The following is a 24,112-nucleotide window of genomic DNA, read 5'->3' as shown; positions in this document are numbered from 1 at the left end:
GATCGCAAGCACTCCCCTTGCAAAAATTGGGCCAGAACACATGCCCCTCCCACCCCCCCTTGCAAAAACGACGCTGGATTCCATGCACCCTTCTTGCAAAAATCGAGCAGCACTGTATGCATTCTCCCTTAGGAGAAATTGCGTCCACTGCACGTATTTCCTTTGCAAAAACAGGACTGTGTGCTGGACTGCATGCACCCTCCTTGCAAAAACTGGGTTTTTGTCAGGACCTCCCTGACAAGAAGTGGGTTGCATTGCATTACATTGCACTGCACTGCACGCCCCGCACCCGCCAAGCAAACCCCGCACCGCGGCACAAGCGCGCCCACCCGCGTGGAGCAGCACGCATGCGCGGGAAGGCTGCGCGGGAAGGTTGGGGGGGGGGAGAAGGGGGCGGGAAGCGGGGAGGAGGGGGGCGCGGCGTGCGCGCGGCCGCGGGGAGGCGCGCGCGGAGGGCGTTGCGCGTGGAGGTTGGGGGGGGGGGGCGGTTTAACCCCCCCCTGCCCGGCGGCGGCGGCATTTCTATTCAGGCGGCGCTGAGGGAGCCCGGCGCGCCCGGTGCATTGTGGGACTGGGCCGGGAGTCCCGTTCGCGGGAGGAGGTGGAGGGCGAGGAGGAGGAGAGCCGGTAAGAGGGAGACCTGGGGAGGGAGGGAAGGAGTGAGGGAGAAGGGGGGAGGGGGGGGGGGGCGAGGCGGGGAGATTTAAAGGGGAATTCGCCTCCGCCGTCGCGGCGCCGCACGGCCGGGCCCCGAGGTGCGCGCTAAGGCCGCCGGGCCCCGCGCCTTCCCTCAATCCTTGAGGGGGGACGGAGCGGCGGCGGCGATGTTACGAGCGGCTCCTCGGAGCGCCGGCACCGGACGGGTTAAATTTTTCACCCGCCGACATTTTTATTTCCCTCGCACTCCCCCCCCCCCCTCCGCTTTGCCTCGCCGCGGCCGTTGGGGCGCGCGCACGGCGCTGTGTGAGGCGCGCTCCCGAGGGGGCCGAACGGAGCGGCGGGCGCAACTTCTCATCCTCCTCTTCTTCCTACCGCACAAAGAAGAGCCCCGTCCGGCCGCCGGTCCCCGAGCCATGTCCCTCCGCAGCGCTCGGCCTCGCGGTGCCCACGCCGCTGGGAGCCGCCCGGCTCCGGCCCCTTTTGGTGCCTGGCGCCCGCTCAGCGGTAGGTACGCGGCGCTTTGCTCTGCTCGTTCCGCTCTGTAGGGAGGCGAGGGTTGACGAGGGTGACAATGGAGGTCCCTTCCAACCCGAGCAGTTGTGTGAGTGCTGAGGAGCAGGAGGGCTGCACGAGGAGCTCGGTCCCGCGAATCGCTCCGTGCGGCTTTCCGCAGGTCTTTAATAAAAAGTTACCGTGGATGCTTTCAATAAACTCGGCTCGGCTCTTTCACTCTCTGCTTGCAGACTCAGGTTGCGTCTCGCAGATTTGTCTGGAGTTCCTGGTGGGCTGTGAGTGTTTAGGCCGCGCCTCAGTGCTGTGCTCACGTTTGGGTTCCTCACAGTGGGAAAGGCACTGAGGGACTGGGGTGTGTCCGGAGAAAGGCAATGAAGCTGTGAGGGGTCTGGAGCACAAATGTGATGAGGAGCAGCTGAGGGAACTGGGATTGTTTATCTGGAGGAGGCTCAGGGGAGACCTTACTACTCTCTGTAACTGTCTGAAGGAGGTTGTGGTGGGGGGGGGGGGGGGATCGGCCTCTGCTCCCAGGTAACAGCAATATGATGAGAAGGAATGGCCTTATGTTGCACCAGAGGAGGTTCCGGTTGGATATTAGGAAGCTTTCTTGTCAGAAAGAGTGGTGATGCATTGGAACAGGCTGCCCAGGGAGGTGGTGGAGTCACTGTTGCTGGAGGTGTTCAAGGAAGGGGTAGAAGTAACACAGAGGGACATGGTTAATGGGCATGGTGGGGGTGGGCAGGTGGTTGAGCTAGATGATCGTAGTGGTCTTTCAAACCTTACGTGACTGCTTCCCTGTGTAAGTGGGCAGGGGTTGCTGAGCACAGAAATGTAGGGGAAAGGGTTCCTGTGGGATGATGCATACATTGCTGCTGCTTGTACGCTGCTGGAGTTTATTCGAATGGAGTGTTTAAAAACAAACAAACAAAAAAAGCCGTGCAACCCAACTCTACTTGAAAAGCCCTTGTCTCTGCTTTCTGTTGTTTTCCAGCTTGTATATTTTTTTTTTTTTTTTTTTTTTTTTTTTATTGCAAATGCTCAGTGCCTCATGCTGCTGCCTTCCAATTATGAGCTGAACTCATTGCTCTTCCAAGACACGTCCGGGTAACTGAGTTTGGATCCCAGCCGAGCCCAGGCTGTGGGATTTGTTGTAATGAAGCAAAACGCCTCTCAGAGAAGGAGGGAAAACCCTGTGCAGGGCTCCAGACCTAAAACTGACAAAATATATTCTGCAAAGTAGTAGACTTCAAGGTATATGTCACTGATATAATCAGTAATAAGTGGTGGATAGGGTGGACGGGTTACACAGCCAGCAGGTTTACTTCTTACTTTTAGTGCTGCTGAACTCACTGATACTGCTGTCAGTTTTTCCTTTTCAGCTGAAGCTCCAAACAGCACAATCGTCTCTCTGAGATATCGTCTCTCTTCCTCTTGCTGTTGTGAGGCAGGATCTTTGCTTTCTAGGAAACCACAGCATACAGGTTGCTTGTAGAGATTCTTGAAAGCTTTTTCTCCAGGGCAGATGGATAGTGTTGTATGTTATCCGTTCCTGTTTAGAAGTCAGCCTTTCAGTTAGGCCTCTATTAGTTTTGGACTATGTTGCATGTGAGTCAGAGTGGAAAAACGTTCTAAAATTAGATGTGCATTGTTAAGAATTTTATTAAATGAGTTGCATCATTTTTTCTTTTTGCATTACCATTCTAATGGCCAAACCTCTGTGTGTTCTCAGTATCCTTGGATAACTAAGAAAGGGCTGGAGGGGCCAGGAAGATTTCAGTGTTCTTATGTCTGTAGGCATGCTGTAAACTAGATGTTTGTAGGTAAAGCAAGCTGATTACATACAGCTTTGTTCCTCTGCTACCTGTACCGACGTAACACCAGGGCTGTTTTCCCCCAAGGAGAACAGGTATATTATGGAGTTTCAGCTTCTTACATCAGAACTGAAGCTGAGCTGTTATTTGAAAAGTCTTACTTATGTGATTAATACATGAATGGCTGAAAGTACAGTCCTGCACTGTGTTGAGTGCAAATAGATGTCTCTGCTGAGTGTGTTGCAGTATGAGGGCCCATGTTTCCTTTTGGAAATTGACTCCAGTGCTCTGGGAACTGTCATTTCTTGCACTTTTCTCTTTTTAACTCGCTCTATGTGGGAAAGCCCGTTGTACTGCAGGCCTTAGGACTTTCTAATGTTCCCAATTTTTTCAATTAGACTGATCAGCAGGGAGACCAACACCATTGTTCTGGGGAGGGAAAGGCCAGCACTCTGTGGGAGAGAACCATGTCTGTTCGAGAGACATTTAACCCAGAGAGCTACGAACTGGACAAGAGCTTCCGCTTGACCCGCTTCACGGAGCTGAAGGGCACAGGCTGCAAAGTGCCTCAGGATGTTTTACAGAAGCTGCTCGAATCTCTACAAGAAAACCATTTTCAGGAAGATGAACAGTTCCTGGGGGCAGTCATGCCCAGGCTGGGTAAGTAGTTGCTCCTCTAGTTGCGTGTGATCCTGTCTGTTTTGTCTGCGTATTTGTTTAATGTTTGAGAATTGTACGTTGTGTAATGCATGCTCATCGCTCAGAAATCTGAAGAGTAATCTGGTTGGCATCGAGGACACGAGAACAGTATTGTTTAATGTCCTGTGGTGCACTCAGTTATGAACAAAAAATGGTCAGGGATGGCCAGAGCAACAGGGACGTGCTTGGGAATTGGTCTCCTCCTCCCTCTTCCTGGTAGACGCTTTCCAAGCTGAAATAGTGTCAGTTAACATCCAGAACATTAAAGTAGTACACTGTGCTCTTAAACCTGTGCGATGAATAGACCTTAGTTGACTTAAAGGTGAAATTCCCTTCTCCCTTCCCCTCATTCCTGGGGCAGAGAACATGAGGGACTGGGAGCGGATTGTTTCACAGCTGTGATTTTTTTCCTTTCAGTCCTCTCGTTTTACCCCACTCTTAACTTTTGCTCACCTGTAGAAGCTGCCTGGGAAGGGCTCTTTCCAAGATCTGTGTTCTTGCCAGCTTCACTTTCTCTTTGGTATTGCACAGTGATGCAAGCAATAAGGGAAAACAACCTGCACAAGCTACCTACGTGGGGAACAGGGCAAACGTAGGTATTTTGATACCAGCTACTGTACCTAACATTGATGTAGAGAAATGAATGTATGTAACGTGTTTAATGGCATTTTGTGTTCTGTTTGCCTATTTACTCAGCCCTGTGTGGTCGATCTCCACAACGCAGAATGGATTTTTTCATCAACTTAGGAATATCAGTGTAGTATTTATTCTGCAGTTATTTAATTATCAGTTTAGTATTCAACAGCATTATTTGAAATTATTTTAATATGGCAAATTACCTGTTAGCAGAGTAACAGGTTGCAAGCCATTATTCCAGTATTGAATTCTACAGGAGATCGTAAGGAGCCCTTTCTTAGACAATAGCAATCTTTGTATGAAATAAATAAGCAGTAATTGTGTGTCAAACTGGGATGGCACTACAATTTAATATTGCCTAATGAGGGACACTTACTGTTTGTTTTATTCTTAAATTGCTATTTATGTGTGTTTTCTCTAAATTAAATGTTACTTGCAGCAACATTTCATTTTGGCAAGTTTCTAATTTCGGTAATAGTTTGGTTTAATTTTGTAGCTTTTTTGCCTTATAAGCTTATAGGCTGTAACCAGTAGTGGGGTTACTGATAGATTTTGCTTGTCCAGATGTATGGAAAGGTAAAAAGCAGACAAATGCCATCAATACACATGTGTGTTATTATGTAACAGGAAATCTCTTAGTACTGGAAGGTGGAGAAAGCAGATGTCTTAAATATGCACTTTCAGTGAGAGAATCTCTTTAAGAAGTTTGTCCTTAGATAAGTTAGGTGTTAATTGCCTTTAATGCCTTTTGCTTAAAAGGGATAGGCAGGTAACTTTACAGCCTTTGTGGTATGCACAGTTCTTTTGAGATACAGTCAAAAGGGAAATTACCTCTTACAGGCTCAGCATCCCTCACTTTTACAAGTGGTGTTACCCAGAGCAGTCTTGTGCCTGTGAGTGTATCCATGGGTAAGAAACTGCAGGTTTGGTAGGAATTCCCTGAGCTGTTGCAGACCTTCAGGTCACTGTTTTCAGTCACCTCTTTAAATAGCTGCTTATATATCAGCCCTCTTTGTTGTTTTTTTGTTTGTTTGTTTGGGTTTTCTTGCGTGGAAGTAAATGTAGCCTCAGAAAGCCCATGGTGCCTGAGTGTCAGAAACAGCACAGAGTCAGTCCTTCAATGTTATGGCATGAAAAGGTGAGCTGAGGGCTCTGTGTGTGAGCCAGTCCTCTTTATCAGTTTATATGTGCTTCTCTGGAGAGGCTGAGCATCATGCATAGCAGCTTGCTGGCTTAAGCAGAGGATGGAGAGCCCTAAATGACTGCTTCTGAGTATCTCTTCTTTTCTGAGGCAAGGCCTTGTGTCTCTGCAGCTCTCTGCCTCTGCAGCCTCTGCCTTCTGCTCTGTGTCCTTAGCAGGAGCTCAGATGACAGCGGCTCACTGTTCCTGGCAAGGACTGCCAAATGCTTGTAGCTCTGGGTAGGAGTGTGTTTTGTTTGTACCTGGAGGAAAGTTGCTGTGTGACATCTGCTCCCTGAAGAGTGCTTGTTTTGAGGAGCCCTGCCCTGTTGGGTATACAAAGCGGTGCCGGGCACCTTGCTGTCAGCCTAGGAAGGAGGCAGGCTTCCTGCTGCCGCCTCTAGGCTGGAGATAATCGATGGGGGCATGGGCAGCTAGTGTGCTTTACTGTGTGACCTGCCACTTTTGTACATGCTTCTGCATCACAGCGAATGCCTGGAGGTTTTAATATTGCTTATTCTGTTTGAGTGTCCGCAGTTAGAGAAGGCTGCATTTGTGGCATTGCTGTTCTCCCAAGTGTTTCCCTGTCTGACAGATGAGCTTGCTGCCTTTCATCCTCCCAGAAGGTGAGGGTACACTGTTGCAGGATTTCTCCAAGTGGGTGAATCCTCTTTGACCAAGGGCCTCAGCTGTGATCTGTGGTGCTTTCTGTTTCACCTGAAGTGAGGTAGTGCTCTGTATGAGAGACTGTACCCTTTTAAAACTGTCACCGTGTTTTTGTTGAGTTAGGAGTGACAGGAAACCCTGTTTACTTTTGTCAACACTGATTTATGGAGTTCCTCTTCACTTTTAACATACATACAAGCACAGGCATTCTTAAAAGGAGTGCATTGCACTCCTGTTACTGTACTTACTGTAGTTACTGTACTGCAATAAACTGAAAAATGTTGTAGTTTCGTTCTTGCTTTTAGCTATTTACACCTCTGCTCTGTTCTGGTCAGGAGTTCTCATTCTTTGCCTGTGCTTCCTCGCTTGTGTGATGTGCTTTCCCAAGGAAGGGGTTTGTTGCCTTTACCCAGGCAGTACTGAGGGCTGTATTTCCCAGCAGTGTTCTGTAAGGTCTCTTGTAAGGACCAACAGACAACTGAGGATAAAGTTGCTCACCTCAGTGATGGATTTCTCTCTTTGCAGGAATTGGGATGGACACTTGTGTTATTCCATTAAGACATGGAGGTTTGTCGTTGGTTCAGACAACAGATTATATTTATCCTATTGTGGATGATCCTTATATGATGGTAAGTTGGCTAAATTGAATTGTTAGTTAAATATATTGTTGATTTGGTTTGATCTCACCAATCTGATGGCAATTTTGACCTTTTTTTCCTAGATGTGCAGCAGTAACTGTTTGATAACTGCGTTCAGGGTCTTTCCCAAATGCAAGTGAAAAGGGAAGGGTGATGTTTGATCCTGCAGTCCTTTCCATGGCAGCCACAAATACTGCAGAACTTTTGCTGTAGATGAAAGCTGAATTTAAATTTTCCTCTGTCTCTTCTGTGAGATTTGGCTTGAAAAAGCCCTAAAGGGGAGCTACAAAGCAGCAGACAGGAAGCTTCACTTAGGAGAACCATACAGTAGTTTGCCTTTTTTGAGGTTCTGAAATAACCAGGTAACATGTTACAACTAGAAAAGCTGAAATGACAGGAGTTGGTAATAGCACCTGGCAACTTCAGAGTGCTTTGTGAACTTTGGTTTTCCTATCTCAAGCATTGACTTGAACAGAAGATAGTGAGAAAACAAGTATGTTTAAAAAGGCCCTCGTAGTGCTGTAAGGAGCTCTCCAACAAGTGTTCACTAAATGGAAGTTAAGAGATGTGTCTCCTGTAATTGGAATTTGATTGTTTGCACTAGGCAGTGCTTTTACTGTTTATATGATTGCATGTTCTTGTGTTGTTTTGTTGGTCGTTCTTTGAGAGCTGCTCAGTAGGTTTGAACCATGCTGAGAAACTTTTCTCACCTTGTAACAAAAATTTATAAGGGGTGGCATGAGGAGGTTGTGGTGAATGGCATCGGGGATACAAAGGGATTATTGAGGTGCTGCAGTAGGGAAACGTGGGTCTGTGTACAGATGAGGTTTAGGCCAGTGTGATAGGAGTGGAATGTAAATTTGGCCTTAGTCCAGCTTCTGTGATTGCATGTTAGTCAGTCTGCACTGTGATCCACAGGCACCATCAGCTATAACGTCAGCATTTCCTAACTCTCAAGTCCTTCATTTTCTTTCTTTTCAATGTTAATTTCACTCCAATGGCTTTTTTTCTTTTGTAGACCAATGTGATTCGAAGGAGAGGCAAATACAACTCTCCGTAAAACCCTTAGACTCAGGAATCCTGGTTTGTGACCTGGCTTCATAAAGCAGTGTGCTCTGGACACATCTGTGCTTTTCAGGACAGGCTGCTGCTGCCTTGCCAATTCCTACTTTCCCTCTTGCTAGCCTAGATCCTTCCTGACCCCTTTTCTTCAGCTCTGTTTTTGAGAACACCTGATGTGTGTTGTCTGAATTATCGCTAGAATGTATGGCTGTAAAATTTGTATCTACCATGGGGCTTTTCAGTTTACGTGATCTGAGACTGGGAAAGTTGGAAACCAGGCTTAGTGGTATAAAGATTCCAGTAGTAGAACTGGTGCTGGCCCCTCTTTGTGGCACCGTGGAGAGGCCTTTTGGAATACAGGAGCAGGGAACTGGCTGGTCTTCTCTCTTACAGGGAACTTTTTGGCGCTCTTTTAAGAATCTTCACTGGACACTGAGGACAGGGGGCTGATATTCCATCTTTTGCCTGTATAGTTTATAGAATTACCAGTGGATTCTTGTGTTTCAATGAGTCATGTCTTAGGTGATGTTTGGGGCACAGCTAGGCTGACCCATCTGTGAATCCCATTACTTCTATTGACATTCATAAGCCACATTTAGTTCCCTCTGCTGCTTGGGACTCGTTGCTTGCACTCTCCAAGTCCGTTCCCTTAATGGCATTGCCAACTGGCAAAAGCAGCACTGCGCTGACCTTGGACTGCTAGAGTAGAGAGCTGTTGTCACTGTGAGTTTAGGAACTTATCTGTCATTCCTTAAGAGGGTGTGAACCAGCAGTTGGTTTGATAAATACTGAAAATAGTGAAGGATGGTTGAATAGTCCCCTTCCAGAAAAGGAAAGTGACAGGCTGTGGTATTGGTAAACATCCAGAAGCGTAACAGCAAATAGCCATCTAACTTTGCGATCCCTTGCTCATTCTTCTCTTCATAGTCTGAGATATAAATTAAAACGTATTCTGATTTCTAAATACACAAGGGAGTCCCTCAATGCCAATGGAAGCTCTTGAATTTATGAAAAACTTGATTATATTCAATTGTGATTTGGAGGTGTTATTTCGTGTCATCAGAAAGTAAAGCAACTGCCTGCTAATACTAATTATTGCAAAGAACTCTGAATGTGTGATTAGATTTTAATGTCCTGGAGATGGTAGAAATGTGTTTAAATGTCTTTCTTCTTTTTCTCCCTCTGCCCCATAAATCTGTCTGCAACTAAAGCATATTTCTGTAGTCCAAACGGTGTTGAATAAGCACATTGCTTTTATCGTGATGATATCGCCTCTGAACTTTATGAAAAACACAGGTTTAAGATCATAGAACCAGATGTCAAGTACAGTTTTGCAGCTTTTTAAACAAAATGCACGGAGTCTTCCAGATTGACAAAACAGAATTTGTGTTTTAAAATCATTTCCCATCCCTAAAGACATATCCTGCGTTGGGAAGTTACGTCTTCATCAGGACACTTGTCTCATTTTTAGTGGCTTTACACTCAACAAAACCTGACTTGCTGAGAAACTCGGATCCATTAATTTAGCAAAATTGGAGTAGTTAAGGTCGTTACCCTTCTGAGTCCTGTCAGTGTCAGGATTTATTAGAGCAACCTTTGACAGAAGACGAGGCCTCTTGAACAAAGTTTTGTTAGTGATGTGTGCTCACACAGAAATTAATACAAACGTATTTGCTGTAGCAAAATTCAGCATTATCCTGTTGTTTGAAAAAGGAGCAGAGAAGGGACGTCTCTCGCACCATACAAGTGATGGGGCACAGACAGGTGCATCACCTCAGCAGCTGTGTGTGCTCCTAAGTGGTGTCAGGGCCACCTATGGCAGACCTGAACATGTGTGCCTTCTGCAGGCAGCTCATTAGTGACATCCTAACAGGAAAAGCACCTGAGAGGCAAGCTGTGTCCTCTGAAAGGAAGAGTACTGTCCTGAAAACTGGAGAGTAAGCATGGCTTCAGGGGTGGTGCAGGGGAACAAACAGCTTTCTCATCCACATCCCCATCTCCTAGTTACTCCAATCCAGAAGCAACTAATTTTCACTTGCCAGATTAGCTTCCTTGTAGCTGTAAATAAATGCACCGTAACAGCTGGGACGAGTTCTGACCTTCCCTGTCAAAGGAGCTGCCATCTGCATTTTTAGATGGACGCTTTGCATGTGATGGATCATGCCATGCCTATGGATGGATTTCAGGAGCTGAGCAACCTGTAGAATAAGCAGCTGTCTGAATCAAAACTCATGCAGAGAAGCTTGGTTTTTTTTTTTGTGGCAGGTGTTTGTCTGAACTTATGCAGATTTTTTTTCTTTCTTTCTTTCTCCTTTCTTTTTCAGGGACGGATAGCATGTGCCAATGTCTTAAGTGACCTTTATGCCATGGGGGTCACAGAATGCGACAACATGTTGATGCTCCTTGGAGTCAGCAATAAAATGACAGACAGGGTAAGATTTGGGGTATCTGCTTCTGAAGAAGGACCCAAACAACTATACATACTTAGAATGTATGCAGCTTTAGTGTTTTCTCCTCAAACTTTGAATCTTTTTAAAGAAGAGGTGGTTCAGTCACTTCCTCAGTTCGAAGTGCAAGTCTTGCCTCATAAACTCTGAGATTATTTGCTAAAACTTCAGTTTTCTGTGGCTCCATAATCTGCTGCAGTTTTGTGATCCCCACAGAAATGGAGTTTCTGCTCCTGTTTACTGTGCTTCAAGGCAGGAATTGATTACCAATTGATGTATTAATTTGGATAGGTACTTTTGGTTTCCTTGTGCCAGCTTTGTAGCATCTCTTTGAAGCAGAAGAAACTGAACTAGGTTCTTTTTTTCTTAATTTAGTTTCTTTTTGATGGCAGTTACCAGCACGTTTGATTGCTTGCTCTAGCAAAAAAAGGATTGTTCATTCTTAGAAGAAACTAACTTGAAATTTTACAGGTTTAGTTGATTACAATAGCAGAATAGTTGTTCTGAGTTTGCAGAACTCTCTGAATTCTCTACTTTTATGTGACCTTTTGGAGAATGTTTCTTCCGCATTTTACAAGGAAATGTAAAACCATGGCTTTATGGGATAACGTGGTTTCTGCAGGCTGACTTCTTCCCAAGGCTGGCTTTTCTGTCATTAGCTTTTTGCCTTGAGGGGATTTGACTTGAGTGATTAAAGCCGTAGACCAGTCTTGAAATGACTAGCATTGCTGTGTATGGAACTCTGACTTCTGTTTTGATCTCTAGGAAAGAGACAAAGTGATGCCTCTAATTATCCAGGGTTTCAAAGATGCAGCAGAAGAGGCAGGAACATCTGTTACTGGTGGCCAAACTGTGTTAAATCCCTGGATTGTTTTAGGAGGAGTGGCCACAACAGTCTGTCAGCCTAATGAATTTATAATGTAAGTTAAATCATTCGACAATCAAAGGCATTGATCTGATGGGATACAGTGAAAATCCTTTAAATGCCATGCTGTGTTCTGTCTCCCATTGAGTAAAGCAGTCCCTTCTCCTGTCTGCATTTGTCCTTAGCACTGAGCAGGTGCCGCATCTCTTCTGTCTGTTATTTGCTTTTTTTAAGCAGCATGTGCTTTTACTTTTCCCCTGCTATCTTTTGGTCTTATTCTCCTTGTGACAGGACAGTTAAGCTTCTAACCTGTACATGTCTTGAAGGCAGTTGTGGGGTATAAATTTCTGTCAGAGTATAAGATGCATGTATAAATACCTCCCAATTAACCTGCTAATTGCTGCAGAGATCTGGAGAATTGCTGTGCTTACATCATTCTGGCTGATTAACAGTAGCTGGTCTTGAATGTCCCACTGTGGCATGCTGCACTGTACAAAGGAATTTATTTGTGATCCTAGTGATGCTTACTTTATGTCCTGAGTAAGCAAAATTGTTTTTTTTTTTTTCCTCCACTGTTCTGTACTGTATCTTCAGTACATTGAAAGAAAAGGTGTAATTTTGTGTTTGTCTGATCGCCAGTTTTGTTCTATTCCAAGAAAGAAGGATTAGTACTTTTAAGTAAGTTTGCAGTGTTTTTGCTCAGTGATACCCCTTGGCAATGAATCCCAAAGGGAAATTCAGCAATTAGTCTTTTTTTTATCTGCACAATAAGATACATGGGTCTGTGAAAATCTAATTATCAGCACTTATTCCTAATAACATGTGACTCTCACTCTGTAATTAATATATGAATTCTTTGCTTTCAGGCCAGACAATGCAGTGCCAGGAGATGTGCTTGTATTAACTAAACCCTTGGGAACACAAGTGGCTGTAGCCGTCCACCAGTGGCTAGATATTGTGAGTACACTGCCAAAAACAAAATAGGAAAAAGAGGCAGGAGGTAAAGGTGACCTTCCCCATTCCCTCAAAACCTCGGAATGAAAAACTGCAGCATTTACTTTTCAGTATGAAGAGTATATTGAGTGCTCAGCCAGGAATGGTATAGAAATTAATTCCTCTTCTTCCTCCTTGTTGTGTCAGCCTTATCTTCTTACATGCAAGGTTCTTTTGGAACCGAGACAGCTTACCATTTTTAGTGAGTTTAGTGAGCCTATCTTAATTGGGTCTAATTCTTAGTTAGTTCTCAGACATTGCAGTAATAAACAGAGTTGGTGACTAACAGTGCAAGAGACTGGCACCCTGGGTGAAATTATGCCCTATTCCACATGCCCAAATAGTTGGCAAAAGCTGGTTGGTGTCAGTTAGGCCCTGTCTGGATTCATAGACTTTCTGCTTGTGTATGTGGAAATATCTCTACCTTTCACATGTGTCACCCTGTGCATTCACTAGGAATAATAGTAGCTGCATTATGTATGCAGATGTATTTCCATCTGTTACTTCGGGCAAGAATGTAACTATTGAACTGAAATGTGACTGCAAAATTGGCATCTGCTTATGTTGTCTGGCTCCCAGTGTATGTCTTCAGAATTATAGCTGCTCAGTTTTTGTTTTTAAAAGATGCCTCTTTTCTGCTTTGGGGACTACTGAGCCAATAGACAGGCAGAGGAGTGAACTGAAATTGATTTAGTCTGGATTTTAATTCCAAAGCTTGTGTTAGCAAAAGTGGGAGAGAACCAGCTTCAACCTGTGCTGGAATCTGAAGTGTGAGCAACCAGACAAATAATGTTTCCCCTGAAATGGGCAGGGTAAGGCCCAGACTTTTTGGCCTCTGCAGAATCCTGCATTTTCCAGACAGATACAGGGATCAAGGCCTCAGATAATCTTGATAGGAAAATCGAATGAAGAAAGACACATGTTTTATAGCCTGTTTTCTGGCCATAATCTCACTCCTTTACATATCTATTATTTTACTGACAAACAGACTTGCAAATTAACAGCATTCTGAATTTCCACATATTTCAAGTACTTGTAATTTCCTTGACTGTCAAGCAAAACCACTTTCTGGTCTGAAAAATGGGGACAGAAGGAAATCAATTCTCTTATTACAGTAAACAGCATATATCTTTGCTTGTGGTGAGAAATTTCTGAGTATCAGTGCTGCCCTTTCTTTAGCTTTGTCTTGTGAAAGAGGAAGGAAAATAGAACTAGACTTACCCATCTCAAACCCAGCTGTAAATCAGGCTTCAGTATGGAGTTTGACTTTGTATTGAAAAGTATGTGGGAGAGGGAACATAGTACAGCAAGCTTATGCCTGGGCCAGGGAGGAATGGAAGGTGTGGAGATACATGACTGCAAAACAAGTTTGGAGGAGAAAAAATGAAAAAATACAGAGCAGTTGTGAGTGAGTTCCTGGTGACTTGTTAAAGGATGATTTGTGGCACCAACCATGCAATAGCTGCTTTAATGAAAGCATGATCCAAAAAAGGACAAATTTTTTTCCCTCTGTATTTGGTTACTGGCAGCATTGCTGCAATCAAGGCCCAGATACGTTGCTGGCAATAGCTGTGGTGGGATGCAAAGGAAAGAAGCTGTAAAGAGGCTGCAGGGAGCTGGGCTCTGTAGGGGAACGCGGTCAGGGATGTGCTGGAGGTGATGAAGCTGTGTGAATTTGGCTACCGAGTTGTGCAGTGATTAGTCAGCAGCGGGGAACTGGCAGCCCTTTGTCTCTTTCTCTTGTAGCTCAAAAGCATGAAAGGCTTCCATCTGCCTTTCCAGGAAGGCTTCACTAGTCTCTGCTATGACAGATCTGTGAAGGGGAAGGGTCTGTCTAAATCTGCCTTCTGAAGTTTTTTGGGCGAACAGTTTGGCTTTGTTTCCTGTCTGCTGATCCCATTGTGCCAGTATATGATGGTATGATGTCACAGTGGGAGTAATTTGTGTCTAATTTGCAGCCTGCCTGTGTTTGTGCCCCTCTCAGCCTGTAGTCCTGCTTTCACCACATTTGTGATTGCCACTCTTACCTGTTTCCATTCCATGATCAGCCTCAAAAACATACTTTGAAAACTAATATAAAATGGCTGTGTTTTTCAATCATAACAGAAGTAAGGATAACCTTAATCCTGTCCTGTGTGTAACAGTAATGCTTTTCTTATTTACTTGGTCAAACCAAGTTCAACCTAATTTCAGAAATCCTGGTCTTACTTCTGTACTTCCTTGGCCTTTAAAACAAAAAGATTTGTTTTGGTTGACCAGCCTCTTTCCCTTCTTTCCATTTCTGAGTTCCTTCTTACACCACTGGAAGTCAGTTCTCATTTGTTAAGGATAAGATCCTCTTTGACAAGCCTCTTGATGCCAGTGCAGCATCATACAACAATTCTCAGCAGTTTTTCCACCTGTGGTAGTAAGAAATTTTGTATGCATTTATGCTTTGCAATAGCAGTGTAGGCTTTGTAGGTCTAAAAATTTTCTTAGTTCAGTTCTCTGTAATTTTATTTTATTTGCAAAAGGAAGAAAATTAAAGTAGTGTACAGTGTTGATCTAAACAGTTAAATGGTTGCTTTGTTTCCTTCTGGATCTGGAATTACTTCAGCTTTGAACAAAACAATTGCTCTTTATAAGGTACCATTTCCTAAATTATCATGAGAGCCTTTTGGGATGAAAAGTGTTGCTTAGCATGTGATGAAGGCATGAATCCATGTGAGATTTGGGAAGGGGTGGAAGGATGTGTTGATATTAAATTGTAAATAGATTTTATGAAACTGTCTTAATCCTAATTCACTGGAGTGATTACGTCCTGCCACAGTGTACATCCTTGAGAGCTAGACTTCTGGATATCAGTGGCCTTTCCTGATCAGAGGGTCCAGATGTGAAATGAAGAACTTTATATTTAAAAAACAAGCCAGAGATGAAGAATTTCAACATCCAGCAAAAAAAAAAAAAAAAAAAAAAAATTATTTGGTTGCAGAGTTCAAGCCAGAGAGTTCTGTGCTGATGGAGTTGTTTGCATGGGGTAGGTTGTTCCACTCCACTCTGCAAGTGAGAGCAATGGTTGAGGTACTTTGGTGCTTCATAAACCTTGAGATGAACTTCACATGGGTGCAAGCAGGGGAAAACACAACAGGAGGCTTCAGCACCTCCGAGTAAAACACTGTATTATTCATAAGCTGAGGTTTAAAATAAAAAAACAAACCAAGTGCATTTTGGTTCAGAACTTTCAGTGATAAAAATGTGTTTTAAAATAGACAAAAGCCTAAGAAGATTGTCTCGCTCTTTCCTCCATTAGCCAGAAAAATGGAACAAAATCAAACTAGTGGTAACACAGGAAGATGTAGAACTAGCATACCAGGAAGCAATGATGAATATGGCAAGGCTGAATCGAACAGGTAAGAAGAAATGTGTCTGTTGTGGAAGGGGGAAGGACTGTGGTGGGCTTTCTTTTTTGTTCTTTTTTTTTTTTTTTTTTTCTTTTCCAGTTCCATACTTAATTTCATTTCACTGCCATGGGGAAATGTGACACAACTGCATTATCCCTGCCTTCTGCCACATCTTTCTGCTGTTCAGTGTTTGTGAAGCACGCAAATTAAAATCAAACGCCCTCTTTTAATTATACAGCAACGTCACAAATGCTGCTGGAGATGATTATGGCTCATATGAGTGTTGTGGGTAACACTGGAGTGAATTAGATTTTTTTTTTTTTTTAAGGGAAATGTATTGGATTTGTTCATTTGTATTTTTTGTGTCTGGAGAACTCAGGAGGACCTGACTGGTTTAAAATAAATGGAAATGGAATAAAAAAAAGAAAAGCTCTTAATTTTTGTATACTTCAATTTAACTTTTTAGATTATCACCTCTGCCATCTTACGTGTTTCCCAAAGTGTAGAATGTGTGGCACCTTTTTTTTCTTTTAATTTTGGTAGGAGTAATATTTTACCATAGAAATTCTATGGCAAGATTTCCCGTTGTTCAAAATATCTTTAGATGAGCCAAGAACAAAATTAGATGTTTCCTTTTCAGTTGAACGAATGGAGGTGGTTAAATATATCTTCTATTTATTCAGATTTCATTTGGTATTTATTACATCATCCCAGTGGTTTTTCATTCTTTCACAAAGTCTTCCAGGATAAATAAATGACCAGGATTGTCTTATGGAAGGTAACTCAGCCCTGCTCCTGTGTTGGGACACAACAAAGACAGGCAAAACATTCCTAGTTTTGTTTTTCTCCCCTCGCCTCTGTCAGGCCCTTCTAGCAATGCTTAGATATTCAGAACTGGAACTGTTGTCCTGCATGCAGAGGTGCCTTGCTGGTGCCCAGGGCTCCGTAGTTGCAAACGCCCAAGCATGTCACCACTGCATTGATGGGGAGGTGGGGACTTTGGGCCGCCTGTGCCTGTCCATCCACCAGCTCTCCTTCCTTCCCTTGTGACCTGCAGCATTTGTTGTTAAGTTCCTCAGCTTAGTGTCCAGAACTTTAAGTGCTGGTGTAATTTATTTTTTTTTCCTTGGTCTGTCAGGGAATGCAGATGTGGGAAAACTGATACAGGATGAACCTTGTCCTTGCCCTTAGGGTAGAGCTGAACTCAGAACCTCTCATCCTCAACTTGGGAAAGTTTGAAACTGGAGCAAACTCCTTAATCATGGGCTGCTAATATAAACTTGTAGTGCATGTCTAATAGAGCGTGCTCATAAATATAACTGCATTATTCAATTTTCAGCATCATTTAATATCTTCAATACAAATTGAATTTTCTTAAAGGCTGCATGCAGTTTTGGTGAAATTCCTGTTCCTTTCAGAAACAGGTTTGGGGTGGGCTTTTTTTTTTTTTTTTTTTTTTTGGAGCACCTACATAGTTTATTTCAGCAGCAAGCAGAGCTGATTCACATTGAAGGTATACATTCAAACTGCATAATATTGTTGAAACGTTGCTTTCCTCAATACTTTTTCCTGATTTTTTTTTAATTGTTTTTCTCCCTCTTTTGAAGCTGCTGGACTTATGCACACTTTCAATGCACATGCAGCTACGGACATCACAGGGTTTGGAATCCTGGGACATGCACAAAACCTTGCCAAGCAGCAGCGAAATGAGGTGTCCTTTGTTATTCATAACCTTCCTGTTCTTGCTAAGATGGCTGCTGTCAGTAAGGCTTGTGGCAATATGTTTGGCCTTATGCATGGGACTTGTCCAGAGACTTCAGGTAGGTGACAGTTAAACCACCCTTTTCCTTCCTTTTAAATCCGTGTTAGAATATGAGAACGTATTAAATGTATAAATGCTGTACTTTGCATTCAGATTCGTGGTTGGTTTGAGTTTTAGTCAAGTTAAAGAGCATTAGCCATAGAACTGTTCACAGTCAAGTTCTTCAGTCAAATTTCCAAACTCCCATCCTGTTCCTATGAAACACTACTATAGAAACCATTACTGTGTTTGGCATCTGGAACATTCTGCAGTTGAAAGTCAGTGATGGTTCTGAATTCTTTTGATATACCTATTTTTCTCATAATTATTAACTCCAGAACAGTGAATACTCGAGTGCCTCAGCACAGCTGGCATGGTGTTCTCAAAAGGCCAAGCCACATGCAGTAGGTTTCCTCATCAGATGAGTTGTGCTTTTATTTCTCATTATGAATGTGTGAAGTTGAGTGCTGAGTGGGCCAGTGTCAGAGGCTGAGGGAGGCTTCCTCTATGATCATCAAGAATACAGATGTTTTTCCCTTAAGCTTATGAAACCTGATGTTAGGGACTGTAAGCAGAAGCAAGAAAGGAATTTAGTCTCTGACTCATTCAGTTTTTGAGCTTTCTGTTTAATAAAGCTGCCACTTGGCAGTGGCAGCGAATAGAGACAAAATGAGAATCAGGCTATGAACGTCAAGTTTGTTTCAGATGAACATTTGAAGTCTTCAGGCTATTAAAAACTTCTGATGCTGTGGTTTGAATGCTGTCTTAGTAAGTGTAGGCCACTTTGCCTACTGGAATAATCACCATCTTCTGCTGAAAGTCTCTGTATTTCATTTTTCCCTCAAATCTTCTGTTCCATTGTGTTTTTCTTCTTCAGTGTGGTGTGTTCACTTAGGGAAATGAAGAAGATACAGTAACAAATCTGTCTTTTCTCTTATCTCCTTTCCCCACCCTCTTCCTGCTCTCCAAAAGTATTATCCAAGTTCTCTGCAGTACACAACAGAGGGGGCCCCTTGAAGCAAAACAGTCTGAAGATCTGGAAAGAAGCATCTCAGTGAGAGCCATAAACTTTTCCCCTAGTGAATACATGACTTACCATGATCTGCTGAATTGTTCCTTAGCCATCTGTGTTTATAACAGATGCTCTGTCCTGCAGAGGGTGTGTGGCTCGGATGATGTGTAACAGGATATGGGACATGAACCCTTTGAAGAGTTCAAATCCAGCTTCAGTCAGCTGAGGCCAGAAATATGTGATGGCTGTTTGGCAAGCTGTAAATACAGTACTGTAAATACAGTTGGTACCACCGGACAGTTTCTTACTACCTACGAGTCCATGTAACCAGTGTGCAGGTAATGCTGCTGCTCGCCCTGAATACAGGGCATTTGTTATCGGTTACAAAGAGGCTAAAAAATAGCTTAGGCGTAGAAGTTGAAAGCCAAGATGCTCTTTTGGCTAAGTGGCAGTTGGCATGGAATGGTTTAGCTGCAAACTGAGTGCCTGAATCTTAAGATTGGTGACTCGTTTTGCACCCTGGGGACAAGGCTGTCATTTCACTGAAAGAGTGTAAAAACAATGCAGATGTATGCAGTGCTGCAAGAGTACTCAGAAGGGGAAAACAGCCAACTTCCAAATCCTTCTTGGGAATGAGAGCAAGAGGTGCCTTTGAAACTCTGAATTGGCTTACCTTTCAACAGAGATAGATGGTGATGAATAAAACAGCTGGTTATTTGAGAGCATTGGGCACCTCAAAAAATATATGTGGATTTCTTCGTAGCACTGGGTTCCTACATTAAAAATTACTGTGGGGATTTCTTACAGGGCAGTGTCAGCCAAATAAGAGCTGAATGTGATAGCTGTGTCCTGAAGGCTATGCAGCGTACGTTGGCTCTGTGCTTAACACTGGATGGTCTGACACGTTTGCATACTTTGTGTCCCAAGGTTGATGTTCATGGAGGCAAGTGTGTGCCCTGCTGTATCTGTATGTCCGGTTGGGAGGATGCCTTTTAGGGGGGCTGCTCCATGCTGAAGTATATAATGTACGTTTTTGCTCTGATGTCTTCAACTTCCAGAAATGCTGTAGCTTTTTCATTTGTGAACAGATGTTTTTCAGTAGAGTGGGCAGGCAATGAGAAATGTACTGGAAAACAATTTGAACGGATTTTAAGACTTGTTTTTTTCCCAGTGCACATTTGCTGGGCACCTGTTGACAAAAGCCAGTGTTGGAAAGATCTCATGTCATCAGTTCCATCCTCCAGGAACTGCTGCTTATGATGTGCTTTCTGAAAATTCCAGTTTCACATGATTTTGTGCTCTCTTTTTGGTAACTCCTTGGTTGAAGTTGCAGTCACGTGGTTATCTTAAAGAACCTCATTCTGTTTATCAGACTGACTGCTCACAGAAATAAGTTAGAAAACCATTCTGCATGGGATATTCTTGCGTGTGTGTATTTGTGCCAGTCCTGTTCTGCTCTTGGAGCTGGTATCAGGTGTCAGACAGCTTTGTTAGTGTAGTAGAGGTATCTCAACAATGCAGTCTTTCCATGCATCTTGTGAACATAAATGGATAGAAAAGAAGGGCTGTCATGATGAGAGAGCTGTCAGCAGAAGCAGGGAAACTTTGATTTTGATTCATGAACTGTTCATAAATCATCTCTTAATTGCAAGGCTTTGTCTAGTCTGCTTTTTTTTTCTGTGGAACCGTTCCCTGCTTGCAGTACAGCAGTTTAAAAATAGCAATATTCAAAACTTAGCAAAAACCCTTACGATTTTAGAAGAGTAATCCAGAACAGATAGCAAGTATCTGCATCCTTTCCTCTCCAAAAAGAAGCATCCAATGAACTCTCAAACCACTGCAGCCATTTGTTCTTTGTTTGCAGCCCGTTTGCTTTGTCTTCAGGAGTGGTGAATGCAGACCTCTGAAACTTGGTACAACCTGAAATACTGCATCTTCAGTGCAGAGGGGCACTTCTGCTTCATTTTCCATAGCTGTGTTGCAGCAACTTAAACTCCTGGTGGCTGTGATGTTGCACTGGTGAAGACTTTTTGTAGTTGTGTATGGGATTTTTGCACTCAAAGCAGCTGGAAGCACAAGTCGTGTAGTGGAAGCTCTTAGAACTTACCTAAAGGGTTATAGGGACTGGTCAGCCTGCCAGAGAAGTAATTGTAGTTGCCACAGACTAGAGGCCTACTGCTGATAGGCTCATAGCCTTCCTTAAGGGTTATAGATCAAAGTGTGAGGGATAGCCAGCAGATGGGAGGTATCTGTTTCAGCTGGAAACTGGAATTAGGTATATTTTTCTGTTCTTGCTAAAGAATGTTAACAGGGTGGCCATACAAGTGATACAAAATTGCAGGAAGGCTGCATGGGAAAAAGATAACAAAGATTATTCTCATGCTATTTCTTGCTATACTTCCACTCCTCCATTCTGACTGCTTAGCACTCTGCTTATAAACTCTTAGAAACTTACAAATCTCTTCCCTGATTTACCTGCAGCAAAAGTTGGCAGAAGTCGCTCTTCAATTTGATTTAGAGCCTGTCATGGGAATGGCACATAATTTCTTTGCAATTGATTTGTCTGTTACCTGTGGAGTAATGCTGTCGTGTTTCTGCTTTTTGCTGTTAACTGGATGTTAAGTTCAGAAATCTCTGTGAGAGAGGTAGGTGTTCTTCTCAATGGCACCTCATTTGCTTCATACAGAACCAAAAGATTAACTTTCACATGTCCACGTATCCTTATAAATTTTCTTGTTCAGTAGTTGCTGCTTCCCCATAGCTTGGAAAAGCAAATATAGCAGTGCCCAAGGTTCTGAGATGCTGTCCAAGAGCCACTGGGCCACAAGACTGCAGGGAGGAGGTGGTGGCACCAAGCCCAGAGTGGCTGGCTCAGCATATGGCATTTTGTGCCCAGGGTTGGCTCAGAGTGTGCTGGCACAATTTGTGCTGCTGGTGTGCTGCCCTTCTCCAGGACAAGACTGTTAGATAGCTCACAGGCACTCTGGTGATATCAGTGTTCTAAAGAGTAAGCAAGCTCTAGTGTGTGCCCAAATTCCTGCTTGGGGAAATCCAAGCTATTGATTGTATTCTCCAAAACATCTTCCAGTGGGGGATACTCAGATGTTCCTTACAAGAGGCTGCTGTCTCTTGGAATACAGCACTTTACAGATGTTGGCTGCATCAATTGCCTGTAGCACAAGACCCTTGGAGGTTTAACTAGGCGCCTGTAGATGAATTTGCTGCTCTGTGTTGCAGTTCTTCACAAATTTGTAATGCAGCATAAATGGCAAGAAAGGTAAATAGTACCAAAAATATGTAACTTTTTGTAGGAGAGGGTGACACCAAAATATTTAATGACTTGATCAGAGCTCACTGCAAATCTGTGCTAGAGCTGACAACAAATAACTCATTCTAGTGTTTGTAGTAAGACAAGGGGAAATGGTTTTAAGTTGAAGGAGGGAAGATTTAGGTTGGATGTCAAGGGGCAGTTCTTTACAGAGAGTGGTGAGGTGCTGGAACAGGCTGCCCAGAGAGGTTGTGGATGCCCCGTCCATGGAGGTGTTCAAGGCCAGGTTGGATGGGGCCCTGGGCAGCCTGATCTGGTATTAAATGGGGAGGTTGGTGGCCCTGCCTGTGGCAGGGGGGTTGGAGATTCGTGATCCTTGAGGTCCCTTCCAACCCTGTGATTCTGTGATTCTATGATACTTGCAGAATCACCTTGTCAGTGCTTTGGGAATTTTAGAATGCAGAGGTTCTTTAATTTACTTAATAGCAACTTTTCTAACCAATTGTTGTGCTACTTCTGAGAAGCATTTATAAATAGATATTTTTCTGTTGTCTCTGTAAGAAAAGATTTTATGGGAAAGGCTAAAAAAGGTTAAAGGGGAACTCTCTAACAATGGGGTCAAAGGGACTGACTGTCAGAGGCAGCTCTGGATCAAGCCTGTGTTTGATTTTCTGCCTTTTACATTCTCTTGTAACAGTTTCTATTTTGATGAATGATGTCATCAAAGGCAATAAGATTACTTGCAGAATCAGCTGCTGCCAGTATGTGGTTATAGGTATCTGAACATGACCTTTATCCAGAACACTTGTGTGTGTACTTCTTGTAGAGGCACTTTGCAGTCCTCTGTTGGAAGTTTACAATGCTGGTGTTGTTTCTGATGTCATTTGTTGGCATCAGTGTGATGTCCTTTTGCCAGCCTCTTTTGTGTGTATTTGGATTTACGTACACGCCAAACACTGAATTCAGGAACAAACTTCTTTCTGTGAAGCACAGGCTCACAGGCTTCCACTGTGTCCTTTCTTGGAGTCCTGCAGTTTGACAGAACCCATGAAGTCACCGAGTGCTTGTCTGAAGAGGAATTTGGCAGACGAAGGTTGAAATTCTCTGCAAACAGACATTAAAGGCGCTGCTTTTTTTCTTTGCAGGAGGTCTCCTCATCTGTTTACCACGAGAACAGGCAGCACGTTTCTGTGCCGAGATCAAGTCTCCCAAATACGGCGAGGGTCACCAAGCGTGGATTATTGGCATTGTAGAGAAGGGCAACCGCACGGCCAGAATCATAGACAAGCCACGAATCATTGAAGTCGCACCACAGGTGGCCACTCAGAACGTGAACCCAACGCCTGGTGCCACCTCTTAATAGAGATGAAATAGCTGTTTGTTTTTAAATAGATCTATTCCTTTATCATCCTACAACTTAAAGAACTGTAAAAAAGAAAAGAAAATTTGTTGTGTCTGCACATCTGGTGGCCTTAGGTCAGTTTATGAGTGGATACAATTAATGAAATAAAATCCATTGCCTTTTTTTCCTGTTACATTAACTGAAGATGCACCTAATCTTGAGGCAGCTTCTGAGTTGAGAATTATATTGTTATCCAATACTGTTGATTCATTTTGAATCTTTAGACACTTATCTCTTGCCGCATAGGCTCTTTTTAAAGGTGCTTTCACGTAGCACAGACATTACCAGTAGTAGTGTCAAACAGCATTGTGTCCTTTCATTATGTGTATATTTATCATAGGTCTAATTTGGATGCCTTGAGTGATATTCCAGAAAGGCAATAAATTTGATAAGCAACACAGTGGGTATACCCAGTAGTAAGAGGGTTGCATGACTACATTCAATCTTTGATTTTTATTTTTATTTTGTAAGGTTTAGTCTTACCAAGAGCATCTATGACCCTGGACATTGCTTGGTGTAGTGCACTCTGTTGAAACGAGCAAGTGCTGACTTTGCATGGAAATAGCTTCAGAGTCGAAGGAGTCATTTTTAATTTCATTATTTGTAGACCTGACAACATTTACTGTATTATCAATGATTTTTCTTTATTGATGGTAAGGAAAAAAATCATTTTTTTGCAATGTGATTGGATGTGCTATAGTGCAACAAAGGTTTTGCAGACCAAAAGGAGGTTACTGTATAATATTCATTTACAATTCACTATATAAATAACTTCACAAATAATTTTTAAATATAATCAAGCTAAAATAAACCTCTGTTCTGTGGATGGTAGTGTTTAATACATTTTATATTTTGTATAGTGATTACAAGCCTTTTTTGTTTCTTTAAAATCAGCAGCTGTTTAGTATAATTCTTAGTATTACTTTGTTCTTTGCTCAAATACATTTTTGTGCACGCTTTTGTGATCTGTGTTTAAAATCTACATTGCCAACATTGCAGCTTGAACTTTAGCTTGTTATTCAAAATAAATATTTAATTTTTTTTATTGCTCTTGTATAAAAGCATGAACTTTTTTGATT

At 43.0% G+C, this 24,112-nt stretch overlaps 1 protein-coding gene across 2 annotated transcripts; it reads left to right on the top strand.

Moving 5' to 3' along the window:
- Positions 1–467: 467 nt before the first annotated feature.
- Positions 468–24,105, top strand: SEPHS1 (selenophosphate synthetase 1). Of its 2 annotated transcripts, none has more exons than XM_048963162.1 (9): positions 468–627; positions 3,383–3,644; positions 6,691–6,794; positions 10,190–10,297; positions 11,078–11,232; positions 12,044–12,134; positions 15,460–15,559; positions 17,158–17,370; positions 22,777–24,105. In XM_048963162.1, exons 2-9 carry the CDS (start codon positions 3,452–3,454, stop codon positions 22,989–22,991), a joined length of 1,179 nt encoding a protein of 392 aa, XP_048819119.1. In that variant the 5' UTR covers positions 468–627; positions 3,383–3,451; the 3' UTR covers positions 22,992–24,105. The 2 variants fall into 2 exon arrangements, with proteins under 2 accessions (XP_048819119.1, XP_048819130.1); XM_048963173.1 differs by lacking the exon at positions 468–627 and adding an exon at positions 804–1,164.
- Positions 24,106–24,112: the final 7 nt, after the last annotated feature.

Source organism: Lagopus muta, chromosome 1 (genome assembly GCF_023343835.1).
Source record: "Lagopus muta isolate bLagMut1 chromosome 1, bLagMut1 primary, whole genome shotgun sequence".
Classification (NCBI taxonomy): Eukaryota; Metazoa; Chordata; class Aves; order Galliformes; family Phasianidae; genus Lagopus; species Lagopus muta.
The sequence above is the reverse complement of the archived record's forward strand: the minus strand, read 5'-3'. Positions and strand labels throughout refer to the sequence as shown.

What these genes read in the sequence shown, in the direction of transcription:
- SEPHS1 (XM_048963162.1), top strand. Translation starts at nt 3,452, where the DNA reads ATGTCTGTTCGAGAGACATTTAACCCAGAGAGCTACGAACTGGACAAG. An exon ending in GGCAGTCATGCCCAGGCTGG is followed by an intron (nt 3,645 to 6,690) that starts GTAAGTAGTTGC and finishes CTCTCTTTGCAG; the next exon opens with GAATTGGGATGGACACTTGT. An exon ending in TCCACCAGTGGCTAGATATT is followed by an intron (nt 12,135 to 15,459) that starts GTGAGTACACTG and finishes TTCCTCCATTAG; the next exon opens with CCAGAAAAATGGAACAAAAT.